The sequence below is a fragment of the Chionomys nivalis genome, chromosome 7, assembly GCF_950005125.1.
Source record: "Chionomys nivalis chromosome 7, mChiNiv1.1, whole genome shotgun sequence".
Taxonomy (NCBI): domain Eukaryota; kingdom Metazoa; phylum Chordata; class Mammalia; order Rodentia; family Cricetidae; genus Chionomys; species Chionomys nivalis.
The window spans coordinates 57380853-57404605 of NC_080092.1; the positions used below are offsets into that span (position 1 = coordinate 57380853).

At 48.7% G+C, this 23753-nt stretch overlaps 1 protein-coding gene across 3 annotated transcripts in view; it reads right to left on the reverse strand.

Moving 5' to 3' along the window:
* Abr (ABR activator of RhoGEF and GTPase) overlaps positions 1–23753 on the reverse strand; it is a 198714-nt gene that overhangs the window by 125321 nt on the left and 49640 nt on the right. The window contains exon 1 of one of the 3 annotated variants that reach the window (XM_057775297.1): positions 18096–18463. The exons of the other annotated variants lie outside the window; for them this stretch is intronic. Within the exon in view, the coding sequence (XP_057631280.1) occupies positions 18096–18156 (61 nt within the window). The 5' untranslated portion in view covers positions 18157–18463. Of the gene's footprint in view, positions 1–18095; positions 18464–23753 lie in introns of those variants that run through there. 3 annotated transcript variants of the gene reach the window in all.

Genomic DNA, 23753 nt, shown 5'->3' on the forward strand with positions numbered 1-23753 from the left:
AGGGAGCTGCTGAGTTTACTGCACCTGGGATGGGCTAACATACAGCAGGTGTGTCTGCGACAGTCACGGTGATAGGCAGGAAAATGTAATCTCCCATGTTGCTGTTTTTAAACCACGTAAAGATCACAGGGAACCCAGGCAGTAAATCATGTCTCCTTCTGGGAGCTTGCTGTCTATCACCTGCTCTCCAAAGCCTTCCCCATAGGCTTCCTCATCCTTGACCTTGGAAAACAATGTTAAGTCTTTGAACTCCTGCAGTTGGGTAAACAAGACAGAGCAATACAGAATCCTGGTTAAGAGTAAGAACACAGGACTGGGGGTGTAGCTCAGTGGTAGCACACTAGAGGCCCCAGGCCCTAGGTTCTAGCCCCAGTACCATCCACCACAAAAAGAGAAAAGAACAAGAACAGGGATTGCAGCTGGGGTCATGGTGGCGCACACCTTTAGTCCCAGCACTCCAGAGGCAGAAGCAAGCGGATCTCTGTGAGTTTGAGGCCAGCCTGGTCTACAAAGTGAGTTCCAGGACAGTCAGAGCTATAACACAGAGAAACCCAATCTTGGGGAAAAAAAAAAAAAAAAAAAAAAAAAAAACCATGATTGCTTACTTTTCTCTTTCATGGGTCTGTTGTAAATAAAGGCATTCACACTTATAAAGTCCCAGGAACCATGTGGGGCCCACAGCAAGTGCTAAATTGCTCAGCAATTTCACTGGCATCTTTCCAGAAATCCCATCATTATTTTTGTGTCAACTCTACAAAAACAATCTCAATATTTCTATGACAACACCCAGAACTTTTTTTTTTTAATCAGCTTGGTCTCTGAGCATAAAGGAGAGTAGAACATAGAAGAGAGATCCTCGAAAAGTGTTATATCCCATACAATGGTAGGGATAGCAGATTAAACACGATATACCACGGCGCAGTAGTGCACCCTTTAATCCCAGCACTCAGGAGGCAGGAGGCAGAGGCAGGCACGTTTCTGAGTTCAAGGCCAACCAGATCTACATAGCAAGTTCCAGGCCAGTCAGGGCTACATAGTGGGACTGTCTTTAAAAAGAAAAATGAGGGCTGGAGAGATGGCTCAGTGGTTAAGAGCACTGACTGCTCTTCCAGAGGACCCAGGTTCAATTCTCAGCACCCACATGGCAGTCACACCTGTCTGTAATTCCAATTTCAGGGAATCTGACACCAATGCATATAAAGTTTAAAAGAAAATAAAAAGAAAAATGAAAGTGAGAACCCAGCTAAATATGAATTTTGGATAAAAAACAAATAGGTTTTAAGAGTATATACATGTCCCATGTTTTACATGGTATAATATTATTTAAATTCTTCGTTACTATCTTAGCTTGCTTCCTCTTTTTTTTTCTCTTCAAGACAGGGTTTCTCTGTGTAACAGTCCTAGCTGTCTTGGAACTTGCTTTGTAGGCCAGGCTGGCATCGAACTCACAGACACCTGACTCTGCCTCCCAAGTGTTGGGATTAAAGGCGTGCACCACCACCGCCCGGCTTAGCTTGCTTCCTATTGCTGTGGCAAAATATTTTGTATTAAGTTGACAAAAACAAAACAATAGCAAACACATTCTTGATCTAAAATTCTAACTGGCTTGTTTTCTGGTTTGGGGGTTTTGTCTGGTTGCTGCTACTGCTACTGTTGTCTGGGTGAAAGGAGTCTTGTTATGTTGCCAAGGTTGGTCTAGAACTCCTGGCCTCATGGGACCCTCCTGCTTCAGCCTGCAGAATGGCTGAAACTACAAGTCCACTAGATCGTAAAATCCTGCAATGCTGAGAATCCAAGGCAGTGCCTTGCAAATACTGGGCAAGTTCTCTACCAAGGAACTATATGCCAGCCCCTCTCCTCTCCTCTCTTCCTCCTCCTTTTTTCCTCTTCACTCCCTTCCCCCTTCCAGTGTCTCAATAAATTGCCCACACTGGCTTAAAGGCTCTACATGGTCTACGCAGGCCTCAAACTTGAAAGCATCTTCTACTTTTATTTGCTAAAAAGTTCAGCAACCCTTTCCTGGACTTGATAAAGGATAAAGTGCCCAGCAGATTGTTTTCTTCCCTCCCTGGCCATTTTATAGGTGGAGTGAACAGTGGAGGGAACAGTCCCTCCAGGGTCCATGCTGAGGGAATCAGCAGCATCTGCCCTTTCCAGAGAAGGGGACAGGCAAAGAACTGTGCCCCAGCCTGTCAACTACATGGAGAGAGGGTGCTACTGGTCCCCAAAACCAGACTATCAGGAAACCTTCAGTAGTGGAGTAGCCTGGGTGGTGGTCACAGCCCTTCTGAGACCATCCCTGCAGGACGCCAGGACCTGACGGCAGGAAGCCCCAGAGGAATTCCTACAGCAAGTCCTGAAACCATTCCACAGTGGAGACAAAAAAAACGCCAGCAAGGACAGCTCTGCTCTAGAGCCTGGAGGGCTCAGAAGGCCCTTCTGGCTCAGGTCACCTTCACACCTTCCCCAGGAGGCCCCACCTCTCCACCTCTGATCTCCAGGACCCTGCAGGAGCATTTCACTTCAGTCATTCTCCTCTCTATTTTTACTCAAAGGTGTCGAGAAACGACAAATGTTCAAAGCAAGACAACTGAGTCACCTGATTTCACCTCTCCCTGAAAGCCCAAGGTCTGTGGCTGACTGTGAGGAGGGATGGGGAAAGATTCCAGAAACTTCTAGGCCTAGATCCCATTCCACCAGTAATTACTGCTAAGGCAACCCTCAGCCTCACCTTGGCCTGGCTCAGAAAGGTCCAAAGAGCCGGGCGGTGGTGGCGCACGCCTTTAATCCCAGCACTCGGGAGGCAGAGGCAGGCGGATCTCTGTGAGTTCGAGACCAGCCTGGTCTACAAGAGCTAGTTCCAGGACAGGCTCCAAAACCACAGAGAAACCCTGTCTCGAAAAAATAAAAAAAAAAAAAAAAAAAAAAAAAAAAAAGAAAGGTCCAAAGACAGGCCTACAGGCAAAAGAACAGAATTTGCACAAATGCTCAGGGGGGTCTGAACCACACGGTGAGAAGTCCCTACTGTGGATGGGGTACCAGGAAAGGTTGTGCCAGCCGAGATGAGCAGCTCCAGTCTCTAGACTTGCTCTCAGCTGAGTCCAAGAAGCAATAGGGTCAGTCCGAGGACCTGAGATCCTAGCCTATGGGAATCGGGGAGCTGGGAGGTAAAGGACAGTCACTGGCTGAATGAGGCTGGCATGGGTACTGGAATGGAGGTCCTTCTCACACAGGCGGGCACCAGAGGCGTCACTGGGAGCTCCTTACAAACGCAGGCCAGGAGGCTAACTGTGCAGGTACGGTAAGAACGTTCACGTCCACAGACACACGGTGATTCGGAGCTTTGGTTAAGGCCAACACCAAGTTACAGCCAGGACAAAAAGAGGGTCAGGACTGGGCTCTGCCATCTTTCCCAGTTGCCCTCTGCTCTCCTGGGACCCCGCTCTCCCTCCTCTTGGCATCCTCTTTGCTCACAATTCTCTTGGACGCTCCTGTGCTAGAAAAACACATCTCAGCCTCCAGCATGCGTCTTCTTTTTACCCCACCCCCAAACAACCATAAAGTATTCCCAAACTTCCCACCTGCTCAGCTCAGGGCACCCCTCCCAAAATATGACTGTCGGAGATCAAGAATATGCCACCCCAAATTGGGGGGGGGGGTCGAATTTTCTTTTTACATTTTTAACTACATTTATTATGTTGCACACTCACAAGCAGTGGTGCATCCTGGGTCACAACCAGCATGTTAAGGTCAGAGGGAGCCTGCAGGAGCCAGTTCTCTCCTTCTTCCAGGGGGGTTCCAGGGAATGAATTTGGACTGGCTCCTTCTCTGTAATGTTTTGATTTAGTTACTCTAAGACAACTCAGATAAGGAAACAGCTCTGATAAATTGTCATTTTAAAATGCATTTACATCTACAATGGAAATCTGTTAGTGAAGTATCTGTGACAGGGTGAGGACTGATCCAGACAGCTACTACCATCAGATGTCTACCACATGACAAAAGATCCTGGACTCACTAAACAGGGCCCCACCCCACCCCTCCCACAGTTTGTGCTGTCATCATCCCCAGAAGCCCCAGGCCTTTATTCCTTTATGAAGCTCAGGAATCTGTACTGATGTGGGGGCAGGGATCTCAAAACCCCTGGATGATGAAATGCTTTGTATAAAATGGCATACGAGGTAGTTACAGTTTGACTATACAGGGCCTACTCAAGGCCCCAGGTTTCATCCCAAGCACTACACAAAGTAAATAAGGCACAAGGAGGGGCTAGATTGTAGCTCAGCAATTCATGTTCTGTATTCTCAAGACCCTAGGTTCAGCCTCTGCCCTACATCCTCTAAATGGTCATTACAGTACATAGAACATAGATATTGTAAAATGGCCATTCTGTTGAATGTTTGAATCCCCGGATGTAGAAGCCACAGACAGAGGACCATATGTGCACACCACAGCCATCTGAGCATTCTGATAACATATTCTGTGGGACTCATTGCATAGGCACTGAATTAAAGCCACTTTGTGCCTGTTTATCTGTCTCATGTCATGAATTTGTGGCTCAGCCACAGATCCTAGGATGGTAGAGGAAAGGGAAGAAGACAGAAGGAAAGAGTGAGTTAAATAGTTAAGTGTCCTGATGTCCAAATTCTGTCCGGAAAAGTGGAGGACCTTTCAAAACACTGACTAAGTTTCTCCAGAAAGCCCCAGATTCTGGGAACCTGCAGAAAGAATCCCCCCAGACAGATCTGGGCACATAGACCTCCTCCATTAAAAAAGACCAGGAACAATTGGGACTTTGGTGGGCAAGTGAAATTAAACAGGACATTGTCAGTAAAGTGCAGAGAACAGTGTCTAGCATCGTACAAATACAGCCTTTGTCACTCTCCATGATGAAGAACCAGTAACTGACATCAACCACCATAGCACTGTAAGACAGCTGATAAGGAAGTACTAAATGATGTGGCTCAGAGCAAGCAGAGTTACCATCCTAGGAGGAGTATTACAGTCAAGCCAGGAGGGCTTCCTGGAGGTAGTGGTGACTGAGGTGAGGCAGGACACTGAGGAGTTTCTCTAGAAGCACAGGTTTGCTGTGGGATAGTGCAGTGTCTCCACGGCCACAGTATGGAGAGTGTGCCAAGATGGTGGGGAATCAGTGTAGATAACCCGGGATCTCTAGGCATGGGAGGGGCATAAAGGCAGTTTGGACCAGTTATGGCGGGAACAGAATGGCCCCACTGAATATTCTGAGAGAAAGAGAGGCAGATGGATTGAGCTAACTTCATTATTCCTTCTTTAGCTTAGGGAATTGTGACAAGAAAAAAAAGTCTGTGTGTGCTCAATATATGCATTTTCCCCTGAATAACTGCAATCTGCCGTTGGTTGAATCTACAAATGCACACCCAACTGGAAAGGAGTGAGGCCGAGGCCTTGGTGGCAGGGTTAAAGATGCTTGCAGGCACCTGCTGAAAGGCCCAAGCTGTGGTGGCTGCTCAGGAGCCACAGAAGGTCCTCAGGCCACACACAGCTCTGAATGCAAACTTGTGTTCCATCCTTTCTCCCAGGAGCTACGAAAGAAATCGGCTTTGCTTCCATTCACTGAAGGTTCTGGACCAGGGACAGCGCACAGCTCCTACTGCACACCACAGTAGACACCCTCAAACCTCCAAGTCAGGGAACGTTAACTCGGGAGATGCCTCGGGGTCTGTAAAATGCTTATCAGCCTGAATCAGGGGAAAGGGCTGCTCTAGGCAGCTGGGTAGTGGACCAGATGGTCTCTCATTAACCCTCTCAATGATGCACTATAAAATTAACACCATTTCTGCTCCATTAACACCATACTTGGCCCATCATGGGGGGACGGGGAGGGGGGAGAACATAGCTTTTTGTGTTGACAGAGGCCTTCATAAAGATGAGATCCCTGAATTGTTGACACTTAGGAAGGAGGGAGACTGTATGCCCCCTAAAGGGAGTGCCCCCAAAGCAAAAGTCACCAGCAGTGGCTAATTACGATGCCAGGCCCCCTTTCATACTTAAAAGAGGGGTAACAAACTTCCATAGGCTCACTGTGTTAGGGTTCGGGTATGAAGCGTCTCTCAGACGTACATGTTGAATGAAGGTTTGCTGGGTTGCTAGCTGACAGACTTCTTGGAGGTGACTGGATCATGAGGACTCTAAATTCAAGAGTAGATTAATTCACTGATGGATTCACAATTTGATGGCATTATTGGGAGATGGTTTAGCAGGAGGTAGGTCACCAGAGGGAAGTCTTTGAAGGGTGTGTCTCATTTCAGCTTCCCCTGCCATATTCTTTTACTGTGGTGCTCTGCCTCACCACAGGCCCAGAAACATGAGGTCAAGTGACCAAGAGACTAAAGCTCTGAAACCATGAGCAAAATAAAAATAAGTCTTTTTGAAGGTGTTTATGTAGGATTTGCTGCATAAGCATGAGGACCTGAGTCCAGATCTCCAACATCCACATAGAAAGTCGAGGGTGGTGGTGTGCACATGTAATCCTAGCACTGGGGAGCAGAAACAGGAGGATCCCTGGGGCTTGGGGCCAGCCTATCTACCCAATCTGTGACTGCCAGGTTCATTAAGAGACCCTGTCTCACCACACATGTGGTGCATGATTTTAATACCAGCAGTCAGGAGGTAGGCAGATCTCTGTGAGTTCAAGACCAGCCTGGTCATGAAGCAAAATGTACGCTTTATGTAATGACTTTGCAGCCCATGGATTTAAGTCACTTATCTAGCACCCTCTGAAAAAACAAGCTGGAGTTCCCAGTATCAACCATCAACCTCTGGGCCACACACACGTGTACACCACACCCACACAGGTATTTCTGTAAAGTATTTTGTCACAGTAAAGACAGGCTGACTGACACACTGTGAGGATTAAAAGAGATCAAGAATGGAAAGTGCTCGAGTCTTGTTTGAGGTGTGGGGGTGGGGGTTGGAAGATACTTAAGACAGAGTCTCACCATGCATCCCTGATTGGTACCCACTATATAATCCAAACTAGCCTTAAACTCATGGCCATCTCCCTCCCATGCTAGGATTACAAGTGTATACCACCACGGCAATCCAAGGCTTATTATTTTCACTTACCTAGGATCCAGAGCAGCGGTTCTTAACCTGTGCACCATGATCCATTTGGGAAAATCACTTATCAATTATCCTACATTATCAGGTATTTTACATTACAGTTCACAACAGTAGCAAAACTACAGTTACGAAGTAACAATGATTCAATTTTGTGGTTGAGGTCCCCACAACAGGAGGAACTGCATTAAAGGGTCACAGTCTTAAGAAGGAAAAGAAGCACTGCTCTAGAGAAACAGAAGGGTCCTCGGGAAAACCATCTCTTTCCCTCCCTGTTGCCACTACAGGAAGCACCAGGCCTCCCATCTGTGGGTAGATGGAAGTGTTTGGTTAGCAGCTGCTTGCTAGTCACCATGCATGGTTAAACCTAGTCACAAGTTAAGAAAATTAATCTTCCCCATTTGTAAGAGGAAAATACCCCACATAGAACCAGTATGTCTTTAAGGTCTCCCTATCCTCCATCTCCCTTTTAACAAAAAACAAGAGGGCTCAAAATCAGAACCTTCCAAGAACAGCAACAAGAAACCAAAACTAATAATTCTGTTTAGTTTTCAGTAGGTTTATTTATAAGTTAACCTTTTATTACAAATGCTGCATTTCTCACTTGTTTTCTAAGTTATATCTTAGACAATAAATTAAACAGAAGAAAAATATTAGTCTGTGAATGTGGCAAAACACACAGCAGCCGTACAGTGATGAGTCTGCTGAGTTACTTCCCAGCTAAAAGAACCCTTTAACATCAACACCACTATTTTGTTTTAGACACTGGAGGTCACGACCAACACTTTTGCTCTTTGTGAATGCACGGGTTCACAGAGCAAACCAGATGTTTTAGGTGATGGCTTTTGCCACACAGCTGGCAAGTCACTTATCTGGCACCTAGATTTTATTAAATATAAGAATGGTACTTGTCCTGCAAGCCTGATGACATGGGTTCAGAGTACTGGAGTCCATTTAAAGGTCGAACACAGTGGCTGATGTTTGTGTAGAATTACAAACTAGCATCCCTACAGTGAGATGGGCAGGGAAGAAACAGAAAAACAGCAGCTCTTGGGTCCACTATCCTTCAGTATCGGCCAGCTAGTCTACGGTATGTAGCACACTGGCACCAAGGAAAGACCCTGCCTCAAACAGGGTGGAAGGTGAGGACAGACACCCCCCCCCCACATGATGGAATATGTGCACGCTCACATATAACACACAAATAAAATACTTTTTTCTTTTAAACCAATCATTCTTAAATACTTAAAAAAACAATCACAAGGGTGTAGTGTGCACTTCTTTGGTCAGGTCACCCATGACCAAATTCCTTTTATTTTTTTATTTTTATTTTTTTTTTATTTTTTATTTTATTTTTTTGGTTTTTCGAGACAGGGTTTCTCTGTGGCTTTGGAGCCTGTCCTGGAACTAGCTCTTTTAATGCTATATCCTGGACTTCCCCATAACTCCTCGGTTCTTCTCTCCTGATACAGAATGAACAACAGCCTCTGCCTCAAGATTCTCAATCAGTGGATATTCCCCGGGCCCGCTCTGCTCCCACCAAATCACTGTTTCCGACTGCACAGAGTGACGAGGGAGTATTCTAGAAGCTTGGGATGTCATCACCACGATCTGTTCTCCTGACCTCAAATCACTTTTGGAGTTGGTAGCCTTATGTTGGGGGTCTTCCCAGAGAGACACTGTTCCCTTGAAGAAAAGTGAAGAGGGCGGAGGGGAAGGGCAGGAAGAGCAGAAGAAAGCTCTGGGTGAGCGAGGGACCTAGAGGAGGAGGGAACTTGGCAAGGCTGAGGCTCTGTGCTGGCTACATTCTAGAATCAAGGGGGAAGGGCGAAGAGGCTAGAATGGAGCAGGACCACAGAAGGAAGCAGCTTCAGAGTGGTGGGAGAAGTGGAGTCAGGAGGCAGAGAGGCCCTCAAAGCAGTTGGAATACATGTGTCCCCACAGGAACACATGTGACGAGATACAGGGGTCCTTATATCCCTACACCCTAGCAAGCAGAGGTTCCTAAAAAAATACTGCTGAGTCAACACAGGATGTGAGCTGTCCTTGAAATTCTGAACACCAACAGGAAGAAGGAATGGAGCAGGAGAGCTTTCCCCAATCCACGTGCGTGTGCGTGTGTGTGATGCGCTTCCGCCCTCCGTGTTTGATCCCTGCTCAGGCTTTCTTTCCTCTGCGCACCACACACAAACCCTTTGTGAAAGGACACCTTCAGTCTTATTTAGGCCTTTTTGGCCCCAGTCAAAGAGGGGTATACAAAGGTCTGAGTCACCAGGCTCAGCCTTTCCCTGAGGACTGCCCCCACAATAAGGGGCTCCCTGGACTCGGGGACCTCTATGGGTGTAGAGAGGGGGGCTGGAGGCTACCACCCCTGCGTCACACCACCCAAAATTAACATGCTGCACTGGGCAAGTTCAGACATCAGCCCTGGGCCTGGGCAAGGGACCTTGGTGCTCAGTGGCCTGATTTATGGCTGAGGGCTCTTTATTCTCCTTCTGGAGCTGTGGAGGTGAATTTTAAAAGGTCCAAGAGCAGGGCCAGCACACTCTGGCACTGCCAAGTCCTCTCTTCCAGTTCCCACTTCTTTACCCCTAGCTCCAAGTGCTCTGTAAACAAGGCCTCAAGAACATCCCATCCCCACCTCCAAAGCCGAGACAGATTCATGGTCAGTCTCTCTCTCCCTCTCCCACTTTCCCCCTCTCATTACCAAGTACCATTTCTTGCCAATAACCCCAAAAATGAGGTCATGCAGGGATAGGAACTCCAAATATCCATTGGGGGGACCATCCCTCAGAAAAGGCAGCCAATTGGTGAGGCACATAAAGAACCCCTAGGAGCTGGTGGATAAACAAGATTCAAGTGCTGCCTACAATCTCAGCTATCTGGGAAGCTGAGGCAGGAGGATCAAGGTTCAAGGCCAGTCTTGTTAACCTAGGAAGAGACTGCCTCAGATTAAAAAGTAAAGAAGGGCTGGGGTGATATAGCTCAGTGGTATAGCACTTGCCTACCACACACAAAGCCCTAGGTCCAACCATCAGCACTACCCCTGACACACACCCCGAAAGAAAACCTTCACAGTGACACAGTGGTCAGAGAGAACCAGATCTGTGCAGTCCAGTGAAGCAGCAGCTGCTGTGGCCCTCACTGATCCGCTGTGAAAGGGACCAGTGTAGAAAGTGGAGCAGGTTTTTAAGGGTCAATCTTAGGGTCAGGCCAACCTGACAGTCCAGCCCCGTGCCTACTTTCCACTTAAGTCCAGCTTTCTCCCTATCAAATAGAGGAACTGCACCTGCACACGTGTTGTCTTAGAAGAGCAGAGGTGATGTGTGGAATGCTTGTGTCAAGGGCTGGCACACAGCATGCACTGCAGAGCATTGCTGTATTGATGCTGTGTAGGAAGCGGACTGGTCGTTGGAATCAGAACACTGAGATCTGGTCAAGCCCAAGCTGGGATACTCGCCCCAGTACTGACTCTCTCAGATCTTCCATTTTCTTTTTAGCTTTGGAGCCTGGAACTCACTTGGTAGACCAGGCTGGCCTTGAACTCATGGAGATCCTCCTGTCTGCCTCCCAAGTGTTGGGATTAAAGGCGTGCACCACCACAGCCCGGCAGATCCTCCATTTATTCATCTCTATCAGGAAATGATAAACTAACCTGTTTGGGGTTTTTCTAGATAATACACAGAAACATCAAGGGCTCATTAAATTGTAAATTTTCTTCACCTTTTTCTTTGGGTTTCACTCAGTAGTCCAGTCTATTCTGGAATTCACTATGTAGCCCAGGCTGGCCTCAAAACCATGCCTCAGTCTCCGGTTGCTGGATTTACAGGCATGACACCTCACATCCAACTCCAAGATACAAGGTTTCATGTGGCCCACGCGCCCTATACAGCCAAGGCTAACCTTGAATTTTGAATCCTCCAGGGTGGCACCGCACTCAAATTTTGTGAGGTTGTGAATCCCAGGCAAGCACTTTACCCAGAGCTATCTCACCAGTTAACACTTACCCAGAGCTATCTCACCAACTCACACTTATCCAGAGCTATCTCACCAGCTCACACTTACCCAGAGCTGTCTCAGCAGCTCACACTTTACCCAGAGCTGTCTCAGCAGCTCACACTTTACCCAGAGCTGTCTCAGCAGCTCACACTTTACCCAAAGCTGTCTCACCAGCTCACACTTTACCCAGAGCTGTCTCACCAGCTCACACTTTACCCAGAGCAATCTCACCAGCTCACACTTTACCCAGAGCAATCTCACCAGCTCACACTTTCAGTTGTTCTGAAGAAAACAGGCTAACAAGAAGGCTCACTGCATAAAGGTGCTTGTCAAACAAGCTTACCAACCTGAGCTGAACTCCCAAAATCCACATAAAATGTGGAAGAGAACCAGCCTGGTCTACAGAGCTAGTTCCAGGACAGGCTCCAAAGCCACAGAGAAACACTGTCTCGAAAAACCAAAAAAAAAAAAAAAGTGGAAGAGAGAACTGACCCCATAAATTGTTTTCTGACTTCCGCATGCAAGTCACCATGCACACATACATTCAGTAGCAATAATCCAAATTTTTAAAAATTGGAAGACAAATTTTTCTCAAATGGAAAAGCCTAGTTTCTCTGAGTCCAGTAGGACTCACGGATTCTTTTCCAGGGACCCAAGGACAAGTTTTCAGGTGCCATCACAGAACACATTCCCACCTACCCCCAAAACTCATCATAAAAGAGCCTTTCTCCTAGAATTGTGGCTTCAAGGGAAAGAATCACTGAAAAAAAAAAAAGAAGAAGAAGAGAAAAACCACTCAGGATAGCCACCAACAACCCAGGTAACCACAAAGGAAGAACTCAATTGGTGCTGTGTGGCGATGTCCCCCAGCTAGGGAGGTAACTGAGCTTAATCACGCGGCATCTTTATGCTGTGTAATCTGGATCCATTAAACTCTTGCTGCTGCCTGGGAGGCAATGCCCAGGAGGAAGGGGTTAGCCCAGCACACTAACAGGATCAGCCCTTCAATCCCATGAAGATAATTGCAGCCACATCCTTCCCCAGGAGCCCTAAGTAAAACCACAGATTCTTCAACAATCCTAGGCTCTTGTAGGTATCCAACTCCTTCTGCAAGCCTTGCTCAATTGAGGCAAAGTGACATCTCCGTGTTATGTGGTTAAAGGCACATAAAGGCCTGTGACTGAGGCAGAGACAGGGAAGACGGGATTGGACCTGGCCAACCAGGTCACTATAGAACTCACCCCATTTAGCCTCATCTCCGAGGGCCAGGTGACCCTGACATTCTCTATACAAACCACAAAGCCAGATTCTTCTTGTTCTGGCATGTGGTGGGGGCATAAAAGGAGATATCAGCTACGTACAGAGGTAGAGAACTGAAGAAAACTAAAGCAGGTCTGAATTTAGGGTCCAGAGAACTGGTTGCCCCATCCACAAAGAGTCTTAGGACCATCTAAGGTACCACCTCAAAGGGCTCTTTCCAAACACCTAGCAGGACCTAGCATCTGTCGTCAGCTTCCATGGGTACTGTGTAGTCAGCCCATTGCCCTGGTTTCTTTTTTCCTACCCACTAATACCTAGGATCTAAACAAGATTTTAGCCAAGCTTCAAGACCAACATAAGACTCCTGCTACCGCCGGGCAGTGGTGGCACACGCCTTTAATCCCAGCACTCGGGAGGCAGAGACAGGCTGATCTCTGTGAGTTCGAGGCCAGCCTGGTCTACAAGAGCTAGTTCCAGGACAGGAACCAAAAAGCTATGGAGAAACCCTGTCTCGGAAAAAAGAAAAAAAAAAAAAAAAAGACTCCTGCTACCAACCACAGGCCTCAGAGCTCCAGATGACTAAATCTTCCCTTAAGAAATACAAGGTTGCCGGGCGGTGGTGGCGCACGCCTTTAATCCCAGCACTTGGGAGGCAGAGGCAGGTGGATCTCTGTGAGTTCGAGACCAGCCTGGTCTACAGAGCTAGTTCCAGGACAGGCTCCAAAACCACAGAGAAACCCTGTCTCGAAAAACCAAAAAAAAAAAAAAAAAAAAAAAGAAATACAAGGTTGAAACTGGGTAATGGTGATGCATGCCTTTAATCCCAGCACGCGGGAGGCAGAGGCGGGCAGATCTCTGTGAGTTCAAGGCCAGCCTGGTCTACAAGAGCTAGTTCCAGGACAGGCTCCAAAGCAACAGAGAAACCCTGTCTCGAAAAACCAAAAACAACCTAGCCCGGCTCAAGCTACAGCTTACTTGGTAGAATGCTTGTAGAGAATGCATGAAAGGCGGGTTTAGACCTCCAGGGCTGCATAAAGCCTATAATCCCAAGTGTTGGGGGGAGTATCAAGAGTTCAAGATTTTGGGCTGGAGAGATGGCTCAGTGGTAGAGTCAGGAGTTAAAGGAGCCGAAAAACACCACAGGGGGTAAAATATTTGCTCCCTCTCAAACTTACTGAGGGCTTATGCATGAGCTACTAGCTAGGTACTCCCTAGAACTCTGTGGGTATTGCTGAGCAGAACGTCTGCGCAGCGCTCGGTTCCTATCTGTTCCCTCACCATCTCCTCAGATGTAAGGCTCTCGCAGAACCTGTTCGATGATGAGCCTGTGATAAGCTGGACAGTCCGACAGTTCAGTAGCGTACCTCATCCTCACAGATGTTAGTGGACATTAACTGATCCACATGACACCCCTGAGAGACATTACTCCACAGAGGAGTGGGTACAAGGAAGGTACAGAATCATCCCAGGAAACATATCACACCTCAGAGAACAGCCTAAGCATCCCATCCTGACCCCATGACAAAGGCAAAATGGATTTTCTCAAATCCTCCCCACCATCTCATCCACCCCCAAGAAGTATCTTCTAGCCAATTCCCAACACCACTCCTTCCTTTTTCCAAACAGCAGCAACGGTCACAATAACACCACCAAACTTTCATTGAATACATGACTTTATTATTAGACTTAATCTACCTCTGAGACTCCAACTGTCTTGACCAATACAGACTAGTGCTGAGGAGGAATAAATTACTACTCAGCAGAGAACACCCATCTGCAGGTGTTTACTGGGACATCAGGAACAGTCTAATGGAGCCTGGTTGAGCGAGCTACTGAGCAAACTCAGTGCTAGTGGCTTGGTCCTAAGGTACCCAGCAAATATTGGACTTGGATGAGATCCTAGGGTGAGCTCAAGATGATCAGAAATGAGTTTATAGCCTCATAGGCCCTGGCATACGGGCTGGGTCTATAAGAGGCATGAAAATATCCCAAGAGACTAATTAGTCTTTGAATGCTCTTGGAGTAAGAGACATTAATTCCATAAGGCGGGTTTCCTGTAACTACTGGTCATGTTCTGCCTCCTATGGAGTCTGAAAAGGAATGGCTTCTGCTTAGCTCAGGAGGGTAGGTATGTTTGGGATCTGTACTGAATTGCTAGGGATAAAGGAGACTAAAAGGGCAAAAGAGGAGACCTGAATGCAGCCCTGTGCCCCCTTTCTACATAAATCTAGAGCACATATTTAAAGATTTCCTGTCTGAAGGGGAGCTAAATGATGAGCCTGCCTGGTGCACATATGTGCCTCAGACCAGATCTGCTTGGAGGGCTGTCCCTCAAAGAACCTAATTTAGTTCAGATTATCTCCATGGTATGGTGGAGAAGGTGACTGATGAAAAGACAGAGGAAGGGGGCTGGAGAGATGGCTCAGAGGTTAAGAGCATTGCCTGCTCTTCCAAAGGTCCTGAGTTCAATTCCCAGCAACCACATGGTGGCTCACAACCATCTGTAATGGGGTCTGGTGCCCTCTTCTGGCCTGCAGGTATACACACAGACAGAATATTGTATACATAATAAATAAATAAATATTAAAAAAAAAAGAAAAGACAGAGGGATTATGAGAAAGAAGATAAGCCCACAGAGAGACTCATGCCAGCAGCTGGGGAAGAATCAAGACAAAGCATTAGGGAAGGAGCTGGCAACATTGTATCCATACAGAAAATGACAAGAGGCAGGAACCTGAGGTGGCTGCAACCCTCGGCTGCCACTTCAGGCTACAGGGGCCAAGAATCCTGCCCCAATCAGTCCCAGATCACATTGGCAGCCATGATCTAACACTGTGCCTAACAATCCCCATGACCCAGCCATTCAGGACTCCAGCTACAAGCAAAGGGGATTTGCTGCCTCCACCATCACAACCTGTGATAAAGTGGACACTCTCCTCGCACAGCTACTGCCACCAGGAAAAAGTGGTCAAGGGCTCCAATAACAAGAAGTTTCTGAGGAAGGAGTTAGTGGTTAAAGCTCCCTCTAGCTTTAGAGGGGGGCTCAGTCAACCTGGCATGGGCTCCAAAACCAGGTGCAGATACAGAACATGGCACCTATCAGTTATCAGAGCCACTCACCCAGCTGGAGTACTTCAGGGAAACATCTGAAGAGAGAACTAAAGAGACAGATATCCCCAACTGCTCGACAGCACAGGGCCCTGAGACAGCTCAGACGTATCTGGGAGGCACTCGAGTTTCCTCATTGGCCAGGGTATGATCTATGATCTGAATTCCCCTCTCTCCTTTATTAGCTATGTGACTTGGAGGAAATGATTTACGTTCACACACACACACACACACACACACACACACACACACACACACCGTGAGAGTCCAGGCCTGTGAGGTTTGGAATAGGAGGTAGAAAGGCCCTAGCACGTACTTGGCACACTGCACAACCCGGAAAGGCCATGAGTACATGAACTTCACCATACCAAGCCTCTATCACTGCACCATTTCACATCTCTAAGCAGTAACAGTGGCTGCCATTTGTGCCCCCATTTACATTTCCTGAATCTAGCTTTTGTGGGGGGCCTGTGAGCTTGGTAAGCAGAGGAACTTCCCTAGGAACCACAGAACTATGTTGCCAGGCAAATAACAGCCTGGGTATTTGTTTAACTTAGGTTCCTGTCAAAAAGAAAACTTGATGGCTGATGGCCCAAATATGACTGCATAGAACCTTCCCAGGAAGCCTTCTGCTCCAGACTTCCAAATAAGCCATCCCCAAAAGTGAGGCAGGGACACCATGCACTAAGTCAAGTCAGTGCCCCTGCCCACCATTCTCACCCTCCAGCTGCCCAGGATCTTACGGCAGGTTAGACAGCTCAGGTGCCAGGTTGTCAGAGTGAGGATTGGTTTATAGAACACCCCCAAAGAAGCCCTTGACCTAACTCCCTACTCTGACATTCCTCTGGTCAGGAATTCTCAAAGCAGTTTTGCCTCTCAACTCCAGGCTGGGGCTAGAGCTGGGGTTTGGATGACCAAGTTATAGAATTAGCTTAGTAATAGAGAGAAAACCACAAACTGCTTTCCATAGGAGTCTATGCTTTGGGAAATAAGGAAACCAGGAATGGGTTTTGCAGAGAGCCAGAAATATCCAAGAGCATAAGTAGCAGATGAATATGAGGCATTGTTATGATTGTCATTTGCAAGAGCTCAGCGAAGCAGAGGTCACTAATCCGTCCTTTGAGTCAGGAGCTGATCTGCATCAGGGCTCTGAACAGATGTGTGTCCCAATTTGCACAGACACACGTGAACACACACGCCACACAGCTGTGAGTCCTGACCTTCACCCAGTGATGCTGGCCTCTACTGGAAAAGAGCAGATGGACTGGCTGGGTTTGGACAGGATGGACACCCAGGGGAACCAGATTTGCCTCTTTGATGTTGAAAACCCAAAGCAGAATGAACCATTATATGGAGAGTTCCTGGGAGGACGGGCAGGAAACTCGGGTTACAGGCTGGGGAGAAGCTATGAGAAGTACAGGAACCAAAGGGAGCAGAGGGTAGAGGCTGGACCCACAGGGAGCAGAGGGTAGAGGCTGGACCCACAGGGAGCAGAAGGCAGAGGCTGAACCCACAGGGAGCAGAAGGCAGAGGCTAGACCCAATGGGATGCAGAGGGCAGAGCTGGGTGTTGGATAATACAGAGACACCAAGGCAAGATCTCCAAGCTCAAAACATCATCTTCTCTCACCGCTAGAATGTGACTATTAAAATAAAAATTCAAGCCAGATTAACCCTTCAAAATGTCCTTGTTCTGTGGTATCTAACAGTCAGTCACCACCTAGCTGTACCTGCCTCAGGGCTGAGGTATGCTGAGAGTGGGAAGGTTCCCAGCATTTTCACAAGAAAAAGCAAAATCCACTGTCTTCCTTGGAGGCCAGAAGGACCATCTCCCTACACCACAGAATGTCAATGAGTAGGGGGGAGGGGAACAGCATGGCTCTGCCACCTAAGGCAAGGACTGGAGGGAAATGGTTCCCCTCTGAGTAAGTCCCAGTGATCAACTACACATCCCCCAGGCTGTGCAAGAGCAATCACATGATCGCAGCTGATTTGGGAACGAGGGGGTGGAGTACCGGAGGGTTTTTTTTCTTTTCTTCTTTTGCTTTTCTGGGGGGGGGGGGGAGGAACGGGGGTGGCGATGAGGCTGGCAAGAAAGACTGGTGAGCTAGGGGGTGGCTCTTTCATCCAAATGAACCCATAGAGATCCGTACCTACAGCCTCTCTTCCAACCTGATCCCATCATCTACACGAATCATACATACGCTTCAGAATGTCCCTGAGGTAGTAAACTAGAGCGCCAAAGACTTTTTCCCAAAATGGCCTTTCTGCTTCAATGTGGGGAGAAAAGCTGCCAAGACAGAAGGCCAAGGAAGCGCCCTAAAAAGGGCGCTCCCCACTCCCAAAGCGCTGGAGTGCTGGGTTACACAACAGGTGGGAGGGGTGGCACAATTCCCCCTGGCACGGGTCCACTCAAGGCCCCCTACCACCACCTGAAGTCTGCATTAAGGACCCCACACCACTGCCGCTCCTACTCCTGGCTGGCTGCACACCTGGAGGACCGTGCCGGGAAAACCTCGCCATTGCTTGGCTGCACCTGGGACCCCGAGGGTTTCAAGGATCCTGGGAGGGCGCAGGGTCTCTCTCCCACCCACCCACCCTAGCCCCCTCGCCCAGGCGCACACGTACTGCTGTAGAGGGTGTCGATCCAGGAGAGGCGCGGCAGGCCCCGGTGGCTAAGCGGCTCCATGCCGGCGACTCCGCGCGGCAGCGGCTCCTTGGTCAGATGGGAAACCCGACCCTCATCGCACAACAAAGGAGAGAGGGTGCCGGCGGGCGGGGTGCCGGGAGGGGCGGCCAGACTAGGAGGCCGAAGTTGCAGAGCTCAGGGTGGAGGAAGGCGCGCCAGGGAAACAGGTAGCAGGGAGGAGCAAGCCCGAGCTGGCGAAGTGAGGGCGGGGGAGCGCCACCGGGAGTCCAGTGTGCCGCTGCGGCCACCGCGGACCCGCTGCGGATCTGGGAGCCGCGGCCCCGCAGCCTGCGCGCCAACTAGCAACTTCCCCGGGGCTGCGCTGCGCCTGGGGCGGGGGGCGGAGGCGGCAGCCAATCGGCGTGAGGCTCAGCGTGCCCACCCCCAGCCGCAGAGGGCCGGTGGGGTGTGAGAGCAGCCCGCAGCCCCACCGACGGCCTCCAGCCGGCGCACAGAGCTCCCGCGGGGTCTCCGGGCGGCGGCGCAGGGCCAGAGGCTCCCCTCCTCCTCCGGTTGGGCTCAGCAGAAATTCTGGCAACCTGAAGACTAAGGAGACCTATGGGCCCGCAGGGGTGACATCACCTGCCACCCCAGGATCTCTAAGCACGATTTTAGGGTTGGTGCAGTTGCCAGGCCCCACCTCTAGACAGGCATGGGCAACAGAACTGGGTTAACGGTGTCCTGTACCCCTCTGGAAGGCTGGGCCACCCGGGGATTGTTTCCTATCAAACCTTAAAGCACCGTATCTATTCAAACATCCTTGACCTTAGAGTTCCTCAGTTTCTGCCTCACACCAGGGGTGGATAGTTAAAGTAAGGTCGACCGCAGGGGTCAGGGTCAAATATTAGCATCTGGGGAAGGACCTTCTCTCACAGGAGCCCCTTTAGCGCAGAGAAGCAGACTAGGGCACTGAGGTCCTGGGGCTTCCCCCAGTCTCTCCAGGAGCCTCAGTGCAGGAGGCCTGTCATATGTGCATGATCACATGGGGCTAAAGAAAGATCGGGGTCGGATGCCTCAGAGAACAGAGCCTTAAACAAAATTCCTTCCTAACAGTGACCTCAACAGCACTGAAGGCTTGGGGGTGGGGAGTGGGGCTAAGATACGGGACCCATGGCAACTTTCCCATAGATCAGGTACACAGATCTCCTTGGGCCAAGTGTCCTTGGAGACAGAACTGGACTAAAAGGGACTCAGACTAGGGTGGTCCAGGACAGCAGAGGTCAAAGCCTGTTTCCTGAATTCCCAGGAAAGAAGGCAAGCAAACCCACCAAGGAAGACCTGTATTAGGTCTTTTCTATGCCAGGGTAGTAGCGTTTCTACTAAGGGAACAGTTCCTATCCTACCCCATCCCATCTGCAGACAGCTTAGCAAAAGCCTTCTTGGACTCCAGGAATACAGAGATCTACAAAGAGTTAAGCTCCCCTATGACCTCTATGGAAGGCAATGTTGTTGGCACCTACAGAGCACAGAGGAGGACTCCTCTTCATCCTAAACAAGCACAGGTCTAGTTCTGAAGGGTAGTTCCATACGGAAACCTGTATCCAGCCTGCCCAGCTGTCTGTGTGGACACCAGCCTCCACAGCTGCCTAAGAAGAGCACAGGACAGAGCCACTGGAGCTCTGGGAGGCTCAAGGGTAGATGCTCTTGTGTATAGGAGCCTCTACAGGTGCCTGCAGGACATGAAGGCCCTCCTGTACCCATTCAGCTCTCATGACTCCAGTCCTAACCCAAGCTTCTGGCTCTGTGGCTTGCTGGCCCTCCCTGTTCAACTGTTACCCTCCCACTGTCCCTGGCTGGGAGGACCAAGCCAACACCTGGAGTATGGCAAGGGAGGGGGCGATGCATCTCTAGCCATACTATACAGAAATAGAGTTCCGGGATGGGCGAGGGAGCAAGCAGGCTTTCTGAGGAGCAGAGAAAGGACAAGCATATTCCTTATTCTTATGCATCACTCTGATGGCACAGAACCCAGGGAAAAGGGAAAACGTGCCTGGCTGGGGATAGCTTATCAGCTACAAACCCTTGAAGGCTGCAATACAGACCCCTCCCCACAATATCCAGGCAGCTCGGGCCCTCTTGCTACACCAGAGGGATTTTCCTGCGGGGCCACAGCCCCACATCTCCATATCCAGTGCTGACTGTGAGGAGGCCATGGATATATGTTTCTATGTGAGTCACATACATTTGCATACATTTTACATTTTTATCTACGAAGGCTTGAGCAGCTATTTTCAGCGCCCCCCCACACACACACACAACTAAAACGTTGCAGTTGCTTTCCCTAGTGCTGTCACAGATGCTTTATTCTACATTCTGTCCAATCTTGCTCAAGACTGTCCCCTCCACAATACAGTGTAGGGTACAGAGACAACCTTGCAAACCACAGTGCTAATATCTAACACGGAATACTTTCTGTTTCTGGCTTGGATCGGAAGAGGTTGTTTCATAAGGATGATCTCTCTGTGGATATCACTGTCACTTCAGTTTCCTTCCTTTCTTATCCCTTATCTTCCTCCCGGCCCCCACTTTCTTTTTGCACACTAGGAACTGAACTCAGGACCTTACTCATGCATTCTACCCTGAAGCTGTATCTCCAGCCTTTTTTTTTTTTTTGAGACAAGGTTTCTCTGTATAGCTTTGGAGCCTGTCCTAGAACTCCCTCCGTAGACCAGGCTGGCCTCGAACTCACAGAGATCCACCTGCCTCTGCCTCCCAAGTGCTAGGATTAAAGGTGTGCACTACTACTGCCTGGCTTCCAACTCTCTCTCCTTTTATCTTTTGAGATAGTGTGGTTGTTTGAATGAGTATATTACCCTCAGGCTCATATATTTGAATATTTGGTGCTCAATCCTTGGAACTGTTTGGGGAGGATTAGAGGGTGTGGCCTTGTTAGAGGAAGTATGTCACTAGGGGCCAATTTTGAGGTTTCAAAAGCTGGAACTAGAGACTTATGCTACCAGACCCAGTTCTTATCTCAGTTTTCTGAATTTTCCAGATGAGAAAACTGAGGCACAGTTCAGTGACCCAACAGCTAGGATCCTATACATGCCACCTCTCTGTCAGCTGACTGGTAATCCTAGGCATTGAAGGTACCTGGAAATCTTTCCTGATCCATGAGTGAGAGACCATCTGCTAGAACCCTTTCAATTTTGTTCCATAACCATCTGTCCACCTGTTGCGTAACAGTTTCCTCCAAGACTAAAACATTCCTTCCTGCTAGGAAACTCCTTAACTAGGAGGTAAACAACTTAAAACAGCTTCAGGAAGTTCCAAAAACTGACCAGATTCACTAGACACCGCCCCACTCCCCCCAACTCCCCCAAACCGCCCACCTCATAGAATAAGCAATAAAAGCTGAGAATTCTCCTCAGAAGGAAGGAAACTGAGCTGCAAAGACTCAAGACCAGTCCAGCTACCCAAAGAGGTTTAGACCAGTCATTTGGAAAGGACTCTCCATCCTTTTGAGCCACCTACAGACTGTGCAGTAGGCTCTAGGTTTCCCAGCTTTGGTGAACTGTCACCCCTGCTGGGGTGGGCCTTAGTGGAGTCATTTCTGCTCCTGTAAGTAACCCCAATAAAACCCGTGGGCCACCAAGCTGGATTTTGGTGGTATCCACTGAAGGGCCCTAAGCATAGCAAACACGGCTCTGGAAGGCTTTGCCCTTCCCCCATTTCCTCTGCCTTGCTAAAACCATCAGATTGCAGTCCTAAAGCTAGTCACCAAGGTCTAGTCCCTTATTTGTTCCCTTTCTGCTCCCAAAGCTAACTACCAAGGTCCAGTTATCAAAGTATTAAAATCCAGTAATCAAAAACCCCCTTCAAACTACCCTAATTCGTATTCCCAATTTAATTAATTCATAATTAAACACCTCATCCTAACACAGGGTTTCCCCTTTTGCCTTTATCAATTACCATTTGCACACAGGCCACGTCTGTCTCCTCTCTATCCAGAGGCAGTCCTTCGTCCCTCTGGGGCAAGTATCCCTTCCCCTTCTCTCTTTTTTTTTTGTTTATTTATTATGTGTACAATACTCTGTCTGTGTGCATGTCTGCAGGCCAGACCTCACTACAGATGGTTGTGAGCCACCATGTGGTTGCCGGGAATTGAACTCAGGACCTTTGGAAGAGCAGGCAATGCTCTTAACCTCTGAGCCATCTCTCCAGCCCCCTCTCTTTTTTTTTTGTCTCTTATCCCCTGCCCTTTGTTCCTCTCGGGCAAACTGGTTTCCTTTGAGGGGTTAGCTTGGTCTTAGGGCTGGTCCTTCCATCTATACTTTGCTCTGTCATGGGCTCCCTGTATGGGGTGAGTAGACATGTTAGGTCTCTTCAGGAAGTTTCCTCACACAACACCACTTCTGACCTATATTGTCTTGGGAAAGGTAGTTACTTGAAGAATCTTACCACACAGCCTGATTCTAACATTGTTTGCAGAGATAAGTGGATGGGCTTTAGACCACCTGGGTGACTTAAGATTGTAACAAACACCTCCAGTTAGATCAAGGAGCACTGAGGGCAGAGAAAGGCTGGGGAAATCCTAACTCAACACACAGTCTGGGAACTAAGGGGTTAAAGAGCATCGTCTCTGTAGTTTGCCCAAAGCCTGCTATCCTGAAGTGCTCTTAACCCCAGCTATCAGCCAGATCTGTCAGAGCAGCAGGGTGGGATCCTTGTGGACAGACCTCCCTGTTTTCAGCTAAGTGCCTGGTTCACCCCAAGGCTGAGTCAGCATTCAGTACACCACTCCCCCCTCCCCCCCCCAAGCCCCTAGCAACCATTCCCTATCCATATCCCCAACCTATGCACTCAGTTTATCCTGCCCCCATCTCCATGGTTACCTACCTGCTCCTCCCTCATCATAGGATTTAAGGTTAGCTACACAGCCTTGAGTGTTGTGCTGGTGTTGAGGGGCTGAGTAGAAAGACATACACCTCGTTCTGAAGACCAGCAGCTCTCCCACACCCCTTTATTCCCGGGGTGTGCTACTCATTGCTTCTCTTAACAACCAGACCTCACTCTACCAACCACTTGGCTTGGGGGAGAAACAGGGTGATGTTACCCTAGAGAAAACTAGGTAGTTCCACTTTTCTTCCCTTCTTGTGTTAGCAGCACAGCTTTGCTGTGTACCACAGGAAGGGCCCAGAGGTCTCTGTCTGATCACCCAGTGGTCATCACTCCTGGCAAAAAAAAAAAAAAAAAAAAAAAAGGAGAGAGAGAGAGAGAAAGAAAGAAAAAAGAAAAGAAATAATGAAAAATGTCCTGTTGCTGGGGCACGCAGGGAGCATCTGTGTATGTAAACCCTCCAAAAATGCTATTACAGCAAGTGACTTCACACACAAACAGGATTTTGCCAAAAGCTCAGCCAATTGGCACTCAAAAGTGCATGTTTAGCCAGGTGTAGCAGTGCATGCACACTTGTGATACAGTCATTCTGAAAGGACCCAAGTTTGATTTCCAGCATCTCCATCCTGACATCCTGACTCACAACCATCTGTAACTTCAGTTCCAGGGGACCTGACACCTTCTGGCCTCTCCAGGCAGTAGGCACACACACGCAATGCACAGATATACATGAAGGCAAAACACTCATACACATAAGC